General features: G+C 43.3%; 1 protein-coding gene across 20 annotated transcripts in view; it reads left to right on the top strand.

Moving 5' to 3' along the window:
- hspg2 (heparan sulfate proteoglycan 2) overlaps positions 1-12,500 on the top strand; it is a 143,088-nt gene that overhangs the window by 46,909 nt on the left and 83,679 nt on the right. For 16 of the 20 annotated variants that reach the window (XM_063208226.1, XM_063208225.1, XM_063208221.1 and 13 more), the window contains 10 exons: positions 80-217; positions 1,825-2,013; positions 2,391-2,510; positions 3,988-4,119; positions 4,499-4,643; positions 6,364-6,515; positions 7,418-7,588; positions 8,230-8,393; positions 8,962-9,141; positions 11,406-11,602. In XM_063208226.1, the coding sequence (XP_063064296.1) occupies positions 80-217; positions 1,825-2,013; positions 2,391-2,510; positions 3,988-4,119; positions 4,499-4,643; positions 6,364-6,515; positions 7,418-7,588; positions 8,230-8,393; positions 8,962-9,141; positions 11,406-11,602 (1,588 nt within the window). The remainder of the gene's footprint in view (positions 1-79; positions 218-1,824; positions 2,014-2,390; positions 2,511-3,987; positions 4,120-4,498; positions 4,644-6,363; positions 6,516-7,417; positions 7,589-8,229; positions 8,394-8,961; positions 9,142-11,405; positions 11,603-12,500) is intronic. The other 4 variants (XM_063208224.1, XM_063208239.1, XM_063208238.1 and 1 more) reach the window with 2 other exon arrangements.

Here is a 12,500-nt window from a genome sequence, read left to right as displayed (position 1 = left end):
TGTGTGTGTGTGTGTGTGTGTGTGTGTGTGTGTGCTAGTGCACATGAAATTTAACATGTAATATGTTTTGGTTTTGAAGAAACCCGAGTTGAAACCCGAGTTGTAACCAGCCGTGTTCAAACCAGCCATGTTCAAACCAGCATTGTCGAGAGTCAACCAAAACGACATTTCCCTCAAAAACCCAACAAGCCGGGTGCAAAATTCAATGTCTTTTCAGGTTTGTCTCTTGGTGTTAAGGCATATCTGGAGTCTGGCCTTGGTGTGAAAGTGTACTATGTGTGTTTTTCGAACTACAAAATGTTGAAATGAAATGAGAATGCAAATTTGCAGGCATGAATATTTGTGTTTGAAGATATGTTTCATTTGTAGTCCCTAACACAAAGACACTAACACAAAAACAAATTTTACAAAACCCTCGTACAAAATAAAATGACATGTGTACAATAAAACAAAATAATGACAACAAAATAGACATTCACACTTGTAAAGTATTTACATGTACATCTTAATGATACAGACAGGAATGTAGTTTTACATTTTTACTTCCCATCCTTTGTCAAACTTGTTAAAAAAGGTCTAGGTGTTTGTCATTCTACCGCCATCATTCCAAAAACAGCTTGCCATTCAATTTGTTAGGTGGGTTTTGAAAGTGTTGTATAAAAGACACTCTTGTGTTGATAGGCTTTAAGTATCCCAGAATAAGTGTAGCCTGTAGCCTACCTGTACTACCTCCACTTTCAAGACCTTGGAAATACTCATGTCCTAACTTTGTAAGGTACTTTGAACATACAACTATTGTAGGCCTAGTATACTGTGTACATGCACTTTTAAACATACAAGTTATTGGTGTTATCTTTGGTTTATAAGGGATTCACACTTTTGGAGTGGTGATGTTGAGTGGGGTGCAAGAGTGGAACCATGCCACAGCACCCTGTACTCTGCATGAGATTTAAACATGATTGTCATGTACAGTACGTGTTTGCATGAGATTGTTGTGTGACATTTTTACTCACAGTTTAGGGGTAGGTGTGTTTTCACTTCTGTTTAAAGTGTAAACTGGAGAATTGTTTTGTCATTGGCTAAAGAATAATGCATGTTGTGACAATTGCAGTCAGTATGACTTGGACCATACGGCTTTGATTAAGACAACATTAGGCTCAATCTGATGGTTCCTTACAAGATTACCATTACCAAGTTAGACCCATTTGCTTTTGGTGTGATTACGCTTTGCCTGCTCTGTTGACCCATTGACGACTAAGGCACCTTCAAAAAAGGGTGCTGAATGCCTGAGCCCTTTTTTTAGAAAAGCTGCCCTCCGCCTATAAAAACCTAAATATCTCAGCGTCTGAAGCACATCAAAATATGCACTAAGTTGCATTTAAACGCCAAGACCCTCATCTTTCATTATAATGTGTTCATTCATCTCAAACAAACAGAGATTTTTAATAAAGTTGTCTCAAATCACATGAGCCTGAATGTTGTGTAATGCAGCTCCAGTGCGCCAGGGCCAATGTTGTGCAACGCAACATCAGGCATCAATGGGTTAATATGTCTGGTTAATCTGTTTGAAATAGCATCAGATTGCTAAACCAACAAAATACCGAAAAACAGCCCAGGACATTCATAACATTACTCTCTCTCTCTCTCTCTCTCTCTCTCTCTCTCTCTCTCTCTCTCTCTCTATATCTCTCCTCTCTCTCTCTCTCTCTCTCTCTTTCTCTCTCTCTCTCTCTCTCTCTCTCTCTCTCTCTCTCTCTCTCTGTACGTGTGAAACAATGGTGTGTGTCTGCGCACGTGTGTGTGTGCGTATGTGAATGTTGTTAGAGCGTACACCTGCTCCCCCACGTCCCCCGACCCCCGTGGGTCCCGGACCCGGCCCCGGCCCCGGCCCTGGCCCGTCGCAGCCCTGCAGGTCCGACCAGGCCACCTGCCAGAGTGGGGAGTGCATCTCCAGGGAGTACCTGTGTGACGGCGAGCGAGACTGCAAAGATGGCAGCGACGAGTTCCGATGTGGTACGAGAAACATTGCAACGCACCGCTCCAAGCACATCATGTCACATGCTCATTTGTTCTCATCCCTCGCACACATCTCTCTCACCTGAGGAGTGTTTCTGCTGACATTTACATATGAATAGTTGTTCATGTGTGTGCGCGAGTGTGTGTATGTGTGTGTGTGTGTATGTGTGTGTGTGTGTGTGTGTGTGTGTGTGTGTGTGTGTGTGTGTGTGTGTGTGTGTGCATGTGTGTGTGTGCATGTGTGTGTGTGTGCATGTGTATGTGTGCATGTGTGTGTAAATTACAATCAGAAATTGCAACATGTGATGTGTGAGTAGTGACCTGTGATTCTTTTCTGTGTGTGTTTCTGTGTGCGTGTGTGTGTGTGTGTGTAGGCACACCCTCTCCATGCGAGCCTAATGAGTTCAAGTGTGCTAACGGACGCTGTGCTCTGAAGCTGTGGAGGTGTGACGGTGACAACGACTGCCAGGACAACTCAGATGAGATCGACTGCCGTGAGTCTCTCATTTTCTCCCTCACACTCAACTTAAAACCTTCTCTCCTCCATATCAGTCGTGGGTTAAAGGGACACTGTGCAGGAAATGGTCAAAAAAGGTACTGCAACTATGCTGCTTACTGAAATTGGGCTGCCTATTGCCAAATTTGATCTTTACATGAAAGTTTACTAAGTATTAAACAAATATTTTCTAGTATGGTCCAAGTACGAAGTAGTAGTAGTGTATGAAAAGTGCAATTTTTCCAGTCATAATGAATACTTAGAATTTGATGCTGGTGGTAAGTATTCGTGAAAAAGGTAACATTAGTGAATGGGCAGCATGAATTCTGGAAATAAACGACTAAAAATCTCACACAGTGTCCCTTTAAGGAGTCAGACTGTAGAGCACAGGGTTGTAGGTTCAATCCACAACCTTACCAATCCCTTCCTCCCTTCATGGCTGAAGTGCCCTTGAGCAAGGCACCTAACCCCACATTGCTTCAGAGACAGTAACCAATACCCTGCAATATAATATAATAATAATTGTATTTGTATAGCACTGTATCATACAAGGGATGCAACTCAAAGTGAACAAATGAGGAAAAAGAACATAATTGTTAGAGGTGGATTTAAAATGAGAGGAAGAGAGGAGAGGCAGAGATAGCAGGAAGGCAGAGGTAGAAAGAAGAAGAGATAGAAAGAGATCGTAGAGTCATAGGGTCAACGTAGGTTAGGACCAGGATTCTTAGATGCATAATCTCTAAGTTGCTTTGGACAAAAGTGTCAGCTGAGGCAGTGTAATGTCATGTAATGTTTATTTATACCCTTCTCTCCTCCATAGCTCTCTGACATCATCTGTTGTGATCATATTTTTATTGATTGGGGTTTTACAGGGGTTACAAGCTTCTGGTATATGCAACTGTAGTATGTAGGATTGTGATCAATGTAGGCATTGCAACTATTTTGCCTATGACATCTTTTCTGCCCACTCCAAAGTTAGACCTTTTCGTCAACATTTACTAACATATACTACAGAATGTTTTGTTGCTAAACATGTCTGACTAGAAATTCAAAATGGCTGACACTGAGAATATCTGCCTTTTTTATGCATGGAAAGTGTAATTTTCCCAGCCATTAAGAATACTTATGGTAGGGGTAAACAAAAATGAAAAACATAATGTTTGTGAATGGGCCGCAAAAAGTAAACTACAAAAAAATGACTCTACCTTCACCTCCAGAATATAGAGTAGAAGCCTTTGTGTCCAGAGCCCTGTTTTCAAGTGTGTTGCCATGGTATGGTTCAAATCCCACTATTCTGTTATCTATGTTCCTGTCTCACGTCATCCCCCTCTGTCCTCCATGTCTTCCATTTCAATTGTGTGTGTGTGTGTGTGTGCGTGCGTGCGTGCCTGCGTGCGTGACTGCGTGCGTGCTTGCGTGTGTGTGTGCGTGTGCGTCTGTGTGTGTGTGTGGTATCGCTGGGTGTGGATCCACAGCCACAAAGCGTCCTGGGGACACCTGTGCGCCAGAGCAGTTTGTGTGCCTGAGCGACAGGGCCTGCATCCCGGCCAGCTACCAGTGTGATGAGGAGCCTGACTGTGCTGACCGATCCGACGAGTATGGCTGTGGTGAGTATGGCTTGTGTGTGTGTGTGTGTGTGTGTGTGCGTGTGTGCGTGTGTGCGTGCGTGTGTGTATGTGCGCGAAGCACAGGAGTGAATGTGTGTGTGAGATTGTAAGTAGTGGCTGGGTGTGTGTGTGTGTGTGTGTGTGTGTGTGTGTGTGTGTGTGTGTGTGTGTGTGTGTGTGTGTGTGTGTGTGTGTGTGTGTGTGTGTGTGTGCGTGTGTGCGTGCGTGTGTGTATGTGCACATGTGTGTTTGTATCCATGCACTTTCATGTACATACTGAAGTGTGCACTAGTGGATATTTCAAAGATGAAATTGACATATTGTATGTGTTGTGAGTGATGAAGCACCAAGATGGTTCCTCTTTGTCCGTTTCCCCTAGTGCCCCCCACCGTCACCACCCCTCCTCAGGAGTCCATGAGGGTTGAGAGGGGCGGTACGGTCACCTTCAGCTGCTCCGCCGTGGGGACACCCACACCCATCATCACCTGGAGGCTCAACTGGGGACACATTCCTGTCAGCTCCCGGTGAGTGAGAGTGACGCACACATGCGCACACACACACACATGCACACACACACACACACACACACACACACACACACACACACACACACACACACACACACACACACACACACACACACACACACACACACACACACACACACACACACACACACACACACACACACACACACACACACACACACACACACACACACACACACACACACACACACACACACACACACACAGCTAGTGGCTGTAGTGTCTGACACATCTTTCTACTCCACACAATAAAATAAATTAAATATCTGATAAATGGTTCAAGTAAGGACTATCAATGGACAGACTGAGGACCATTCTTTTCCATCACAAAACACACCCCCACACACATACATACGGTACACGCATACACAAACATGTTCTTACAACACATGAAAAACACATCAGCACAGCAGAGACATTCCACTGATCAGATACAGTGAATTCCCTTGTCTCCCACTGTGTCCGTCAGTAATTATGTGTCCTACACACATCTCATTCCTGATCAGGAATTTCAGACAGCAATTAGAGCTATGCCGCCGCAACGACGACATTACTATACAAAGTTCAAATTATTAGCCACTTGCACCAGTCCAGGCACATTGGAGTTCTTGTGCAGACCCCCTTAGTCAAAAAATAGAAGAAAGAGGATCGACAAAATACATTAAAAAGTGATTCAAGTAGAGAACTCAAATAGAGAAGAAGATGTAAAGTTAGTCAAATCTTCTGTTTTTACATCACTCTGACTGTTGCAGGGAAAAAGCTGTTAAAATCCTGTTTTTTATGAAATACTATCCACTCTACTGTATCCCAGGTTGTATGTGCACTGCTCATGTCTGAGCAGATAGTTAGCTGAATGGAGTGGGTCTTAAATGAATCTCTCTGCTCTCTTTTGCTGTGCTGCACATACATGGAGTCCACAGGGGGAAGTCTTGTGCCTATAATGCTCTTTGCAGTCTTGACTATTCTTTGCAGAGGCTTCCTTTCAGCCTGTGTGATGTTGCCATACCAGTTTTGGGTAGGGTGCGCACATCCAAAAACACTTGTTGCTGTGCAGGTGCCAGACAAAAAATATGCCTGATGAAGATCCAGCGTGATCGAAACGTTACTTTTTAAATAATAAAGTTTATTTTTAGAACTGATCGGCAGTGTGCAGACCTACCTTTTTCAACCTGTTGCCATACCAGACAGTGATGCCTATGCTGTGAGGATGCTCTATGCACTACTAACAGAGATTCTTATACTGTATACTCTCTCTGCTATTAGTCCTCTGTAGGCCGGAGAGGGTGAGAGTTTGGTGGTTCAGTCAAGTCTTCCTAAGCATCCTTACAAAATACAGCCTTTGCTGTTTTCTTTTTTTTACTATAGCTGTAGTGTTTAAAGTCCAGCTCAGGTTTGGTGCCACTTGCATGCTAAGAAATGTATGGCCATCACCGCTGTCCTTTTAAAGTGCAGAAGCAGAGGGAAAGAATTCAACAATTCTAGCTGTGTTAAGCCCCTTTTATATTGCCGTGTAAAGAGAGCTTGGGTTCCATGAAAGATGCTATAAAAAACAAAGTTATTATTAAGTTATTATGTTTTTCAGCAAACTTTTATTCATGCCTCAATTGGAATCAATCAAAGCTTGCTGAAAAACATGGGTGTACTTGCGTGCATGTGTGACTGTTGCGTTGGTGTATGTATGTGTGTGTGCTCACAGAATCACAATGACCAGTGAGAATGGACGAGGCACTCTGACCATCCGGGATGTGAAGGAGGGCGATCAAGGTGCCTACACCTGTGAGGCCATCAATGCCAAAGGCCTGGTGTTCGCCATTCCAGATGGCGTCCTCACTCTCATTCAGAAGCCAGGTACCCACTCCGAGTGCTGTGTGTGTGTGTTAGTGTGTGTGTGTGTGTGTGTGTGTGTGTGTGTGTGTGTGTGTGTGTGTGTGTGTGTGTGTGTGTGTGTGTATGTGTGTGTGTGCGCGTAAGAATGGCTTTCTGTATGCTCAGAGCAAAAGCGACCAAAGCGATCAGGTACTGAGGTCTTTGAGGAATCTCCAAATGAATTCACTGTATTACCTCTCAACATGATATTGATATGTTTGATTCAGTTTATCACAAAGTGACTCTGGCTTACCAACCTGGGACATTTGAACATATGAATTTTCCAGTTGGTTTTCACCGAACCGTGTCATAGCTCATTACAAGAATGTTAACTTCTGAATTTCACTCTGGTTGCCCAATTCACTTTGGTCGGCAATTCGCTGACCATCCATCGAAAAATACTGACTTCCATTGCTCTGGTTGCTGTGGTCACTTCTGGTGCGCACGTACGGTTTGTGTGTGCCTGTGTGCAGGGCTCTAAATTAACATTTTTTCATCATCAATCAAAATGGCTAGTAGATGTTAATCTTATACCAAATGCACACTCGATAATGGGTCAAAGTGGCTAGTAAGTCGGTCTTTTAACCAGCCAAACTGAAATTTGGCCAGTTGGCAAGTGTTAATTTAGAGCTCTGCCTGTGTGTGTGTGGTCTCATATGTGCTACCGTGTGTATGTAAGGGCTTAAGTAACCCCCTGCTGCGTAGTTTGTCCACCTCTCACTAACTTCCTCTAGATTAGCCTAGTGTCTGCAGTTCCAGCTGCTATTGTAGACGGTTTGGTGGATGAGTGCACCGTAGCAGTAGAGGATCACTCTTACAGCCCCACGTACACATGGTCTGACCCCAACCACTCATGTCTCACCCCCCGTTCCCCTGTCCTCTAGTTTTGTCAAGCTCTCTGTACTTGTTATCAGGTAACTGCCCTGACGGACAGTTTAGCGTGTCAGGCCGCTGCATTCCCTGTTTCTGTTTTGGCATCACCAAGAACTGCCAAGCCACAGGCCGCTACCGCAGCCAGATGTCTCTGAGGTTCACCGACGAGGACGACTACAAAGGTACTGGACGTCATTACTTCTACTGTCCTAAAGACGATTATTTTTTGTTGATCTTCATTATTGCTACAGAAACGCCACGATGCACTCTGTTCTGTGCATGGAACACAATTTTTAAAGAAAAAAACACAATATTACAGACAGACTTACTGTAACTAGCATATTACAATGTGACAGTTGCCATTCTGTGTATGAGAAACTTTTAGGCTTTATTTGTGTCTGAATAATATTTTAAGTCAATATCCAAATTTACTGTAATTAAACTTAAAAAAAACCCTAATTTGAGCTTTGTATTGTTTTTAAGTATTCGTTATATGCACTGATCTCAAATATCTTTTTCCTTAAAAATCTCTTTATGGCACAGTTACATTCTTGGAGGTGTTCAAGATACAATAATTCACTCACCTATTACTGTCTGTGTCTCTTTCTCTCTTTATTTTTTCTATCTATCTATCTATCTATCTATCTATCTATCTATCTATCTATCTATCTATCTATCTATCTATCTATCTATCTATCTATCTATCTATCTATCTATCTGTCTGTCTGTCTATCTATCTATCTATCTATCTATCTATCTATCTATCTATCTATCTATCTATCTATCTATCCATCCGTCTATCCATCTATCTATCTAATCTTAGGAGTCAATGTAACATTCCCATCAAATCCCAGCACTCCCCCACTCACCTCCACCCAGATGCTGGTGAACCCAGACGAGGGGGAGTTCCAGCTGGTGGATCTGTCACGCCGGTTCCTCAATCAGGACTCCTTCTGGACTTTGCCTCGACAGTTCCTTGGCAACAAGGTGCCTTCCACCAGTGCAGTCCTTAGCAGAAGAAATTGACTGTCTATTGCCTTCCCTTATTATCGTACTCAGACTCACCCAGAGTATTATGTACAGTTTTGTATGGTTTGACTCATTTCATGAAACAAACTTAGATGACATTCTCAAAATAACATGGGCATTTTTTCACAAAGCAATGGCAGTTCTCATTGTTTTCATCAGTTATCAAATGCTATGTAGGCCTACATGTCTCAAGTGTCTAGTGCATCTTTGCTAATGGTTATGTACAAATAGCATACAGTTAACATAATGATGCCACATTAAGCACATTTCCAAATAAATAGATCTGGCTTATCCTAACTGATCTGTCAATTTTCAGTTTAATGGTTGTCCTCTCCAAAACATGAATAGGCTGATCTGAAAGGTTGTTTGGATAACTGTTTAGCCAAATCATCTTTTACAGTATAGTTATAAGAATTTCATCTCTGTTTCAAGAGATGAGCCAAACCAATGGAGAAAAAGTGTGAAGTACAACACAATGAGTACAGTGTGTACTGTATGATGAGATACGTGTTCGTGTTCGTTGCAGCTGGACTCTTATGGGGGCTCGCTGCGATATAAGGTCCGATACATCCTGGCCCGTGGACTCTCCCAGGGCATTGACAAGTCAGACGTGATGCTGGTGGGCAACGGACAGAGACTTCTTTACAAGAAAGCTGGCCTTATCCCCGCAAACCGCCCCAATGCTAAGCAGATCATCTTTAAGGAGGTGAGACCTAATGAATCTTGGATTTCTTCTTTGTTTATTCGCCCACGAACGTTTCGGGCAGAGCCCTTCTTCAGCGTGTGACAGAAGGGCTCTGCCCGAAACGTTCGTGGGCGAATAAACAAAGAAGAAATCTGAGTGCTGTCCTTCCCTTCATTTATTCATTCAAGTTTTTGTGGGATTCAGCACCCAGTTAAGAATTGTTAAGTAGCCTATTTAGGCGATAGTGTGAGCGCGTCTTCTCCACTTTTTGAAACCTAATGAATCTTGGCTATTCAAAGTCTAGTACGTAGCATCAGCATTTCATTTTGGAGATACAGTGGAATCCGCTTATAGTGGTCACGTTTGTCCGAGCCAATTTGAACACTGTAAGCGATTGATTACTAAAACCGAATTTGTATTATTTCACCCCTTTTTTGTCTCTACCTGTCTGGCAAAAATGAGCGCTGAGAAAGACGAGGCTTACATGCATTTCAAAGCATAGACCACGCACGGGTCGTCATCTCTTATGATCTCAAATAAGTTTGTAAAGTTCCCATTCGACAAACGTTTTCTGGCGAGTTTCTGCACAGTGTGATTCAGGTTATGCATGCAAAACGCCGCAAGACTGCGCACTTAAAATTGCCACGCCGATAAATAACACACTGTTGCATAGCCTGCTGTACAGTAGTAGCCTACAACGTGTTTTTTTTTTTGGACACCGTTTAAAAAAAGCCACGCAAAGAACTGGTTGGAATTGGGAAAGTCGCGCTGGGCTTGCTGGCATAGGAGAGATGAGAAGGGCGAGGGGGAGTGGGAGGGACTCGTGGGGAGACGCAGCCTGTACAGCTGTTGCAGTTTAAACACAAGGTAGCCTGAGGAATGCCAAGCTTCGCCAAAACATCTCGTTGGCTCGTTTTTGGTAAATTTTCATACGTTTCGAAGAGCCTATGTTTTTCATTCCCAGAATAAGAGAGACATGATTCACGTGCTTGCTGCCCGGTGTTAACTCGTTAGGCTACATTGGCTAGCGAGACAGAAGCACGTGTAGGCCTACACAGCCTCATCACCAGAGAGTTTCTATGTAAACAGGTTGCGTCCCCACTCAGTCGAGCCATGCCTGCAGTTCACTGGGGTGCTGTCGGGAGAGCGCAGCCCATTCACTGTATGGAGTTTGCACTCCTCGGTTGGCGCCCCTAGAGTAGGCTACAGTAGGCTACCACCCGGAAAAGTGGCGAGTTGAGTCTCGCGCAATACCCTTACAACCTATCTGGCATATACAGAAGCAGACGTCGGGAAAGGAATCGCGGGAGTAAAAAATGAAATGGCTACACTGAGTTTTTCAATACTTTTTGCACATGTTTACATTCATAAAATGACAAAAATGAACATTATAAGCGGATTTTTGATCACTGTAAACGAATTATTTAAACAGCATTTGTATAGAAATGATTCTGTCCCAAGCTTTTTGATCTATATAAGCGGTTGATTACTATATCCGTGACCACTATAAGCGGATTCCACTGTACTACATGAGGTGATGATGTACTGCACCTCAACTAGGTGGGTGTCCAAGAACAACAGTTCTCGTGTTCTCGTGCTTGTGCACGTGGTGCGTGAATATGTGCGCAAGTTGTTTAAAGGTGCTCTGTATAATATTTTTAGTAGTTTATTTCCAATGCTGCCCATTCACAAATGTTAACCTTTTTCATGAATAATTACCATTACCATCGAATTATAAGAAAATTGCATTCTAGATGAAAAGGTGGATCTTCTCCATGTCTGCCATTTTGAATGTCCAGAAATACACTATTTGTTGCTGCTTGTCTTTTTGCACATTGGTCATTTGTTTATTACTCGGTAAATTTTCATGAAAATATCAAATTTGGCAAGCAAGAGGCAGCACAGAGGGAAAAGAATCTGGTGCCACACGGATGTCTATTTTCTGTTATTTATTTTTTCAGTGCAGTAAGACTAACGTTTCGACATGCGTCTTCATCAGGAGGACTCTGATGAAGACGCATGTCGAAGCGTTAGTCTTACTGCACTGAAAAAATAAATAACAGGAAATAGACATCCGTGTGGCACCAGATTCTTTTCCCTCTCTGCACTTATTATTTAGTCCTGCTCTGGTTGCACCGGATTGTCAAATTAGAAGCGCGGAGGGCGTATTTCCTTTGTTTTTACAAAAGGCAGCACAGTTTCAATGAGCAGCATAGTTGCAATACCTACTCTGGCCACAATCCTACACAGTGTCCATTTACATGTAACACTGTTCGTCGCTGCAGGAACACTGGCAGCATTCCTCTGGTCGCTCCGTGAGCCGAGAGGACCTGATGATGACGCTGGCCAACCTGGAGGGCATCAACATCCGCACCATCTACGACCAGCACATGGTCAGCGTGGCCCTGAGTGAGGTCATCATGGACACCAGCACCGTGGAGTTCAGCCTGGACGGACACGCTAAAGATGTGGAGGAGTGCAGGTGAGCAAAACACCATTACACCATTTTGCACCCTGACAAAGACATTGTGGTGGAAACGCGTCGGGCATTCTATTTGCCTTTGAACTAGTAAAAAAATAAGAAAATGGAGTGCCACAGTTTCCTGCTCTTCATTTTTTGAGATCATTACACCATTTGTCAACACATACAAGACAATAAAGCTTTTTGAATCTTCAGTATTAATATCATTCCCTCCCTCGCTCTTGGTTTATGTTTGCTATTGTATCCACCTTAGTATCCATGGTTACAAGTGCGGTGGTACCATTGCGATTTGGGTGTTGTAGCAGTTGCAAGTGCTAAATCATTTAGATGGGCTATGGGCAGACCAGAAATCCTGTGGTAGAACGAAAAAACGTTGAAATATTATGGGCTGGTTTAGTGGGTGTGATCATTAGGTGAACCTTCTTTCAGTGGAGGTACCGTGCCTTTGAACTTGATGCCTGGTGGGTGCGTAGGTTCCAGTGGATTAACTTGAAGCAAAGAAGGGGAACTCGCACACCGTTCTGCCGAATGCAATGTTGAACTTTTTATTGCATTAGAAAAACAAAAAAGTTGCTACCCAAGTGTAGTGCAAACGTTTCGGTCACAGTCAGACCATCATCAGTGCAACCATTGAAAATAAAGACACGCCCTTATATAGAGTAAAGGCCACGTTCACAGAAGACAGCTAGTTCAACCTAGCTTGGATACAGGTTGATGGACAGGTGGATGGAGACATCCTACCAATAGATTCCTGTCATAGACAACCGGCGAAATGCAGTCATGGCCTACTATAAGAGGGAGAGTATAAGGAAACAAAACACAAATAAAAAGAATTGAAAAGGGGTAATCATGTGATCATTAGGTGGACACAAATGTGGCACAATACACCACACAAACA

The sequence above is a fragment of the Engraulis encrasicolus genome, chromosome 10 (assembly GCF_034702125.1).
Source record: "Engraulis encrasicolus isolate BLACKSEA-1 chromosome 10, IST_EnEncr_1.0, whole genome shotgun sequence".
Taxonomy (NCBI): domain Eukaryota; kingdom Metazoa; phylum Chordata; class Actinopteri; order Clupeiformes; family Engraulidae; genus Engraulis; species Engraulis encrasicolus.
This window is presented reverse-complemented; position numbering and strand designations above follow the sequence as displayed.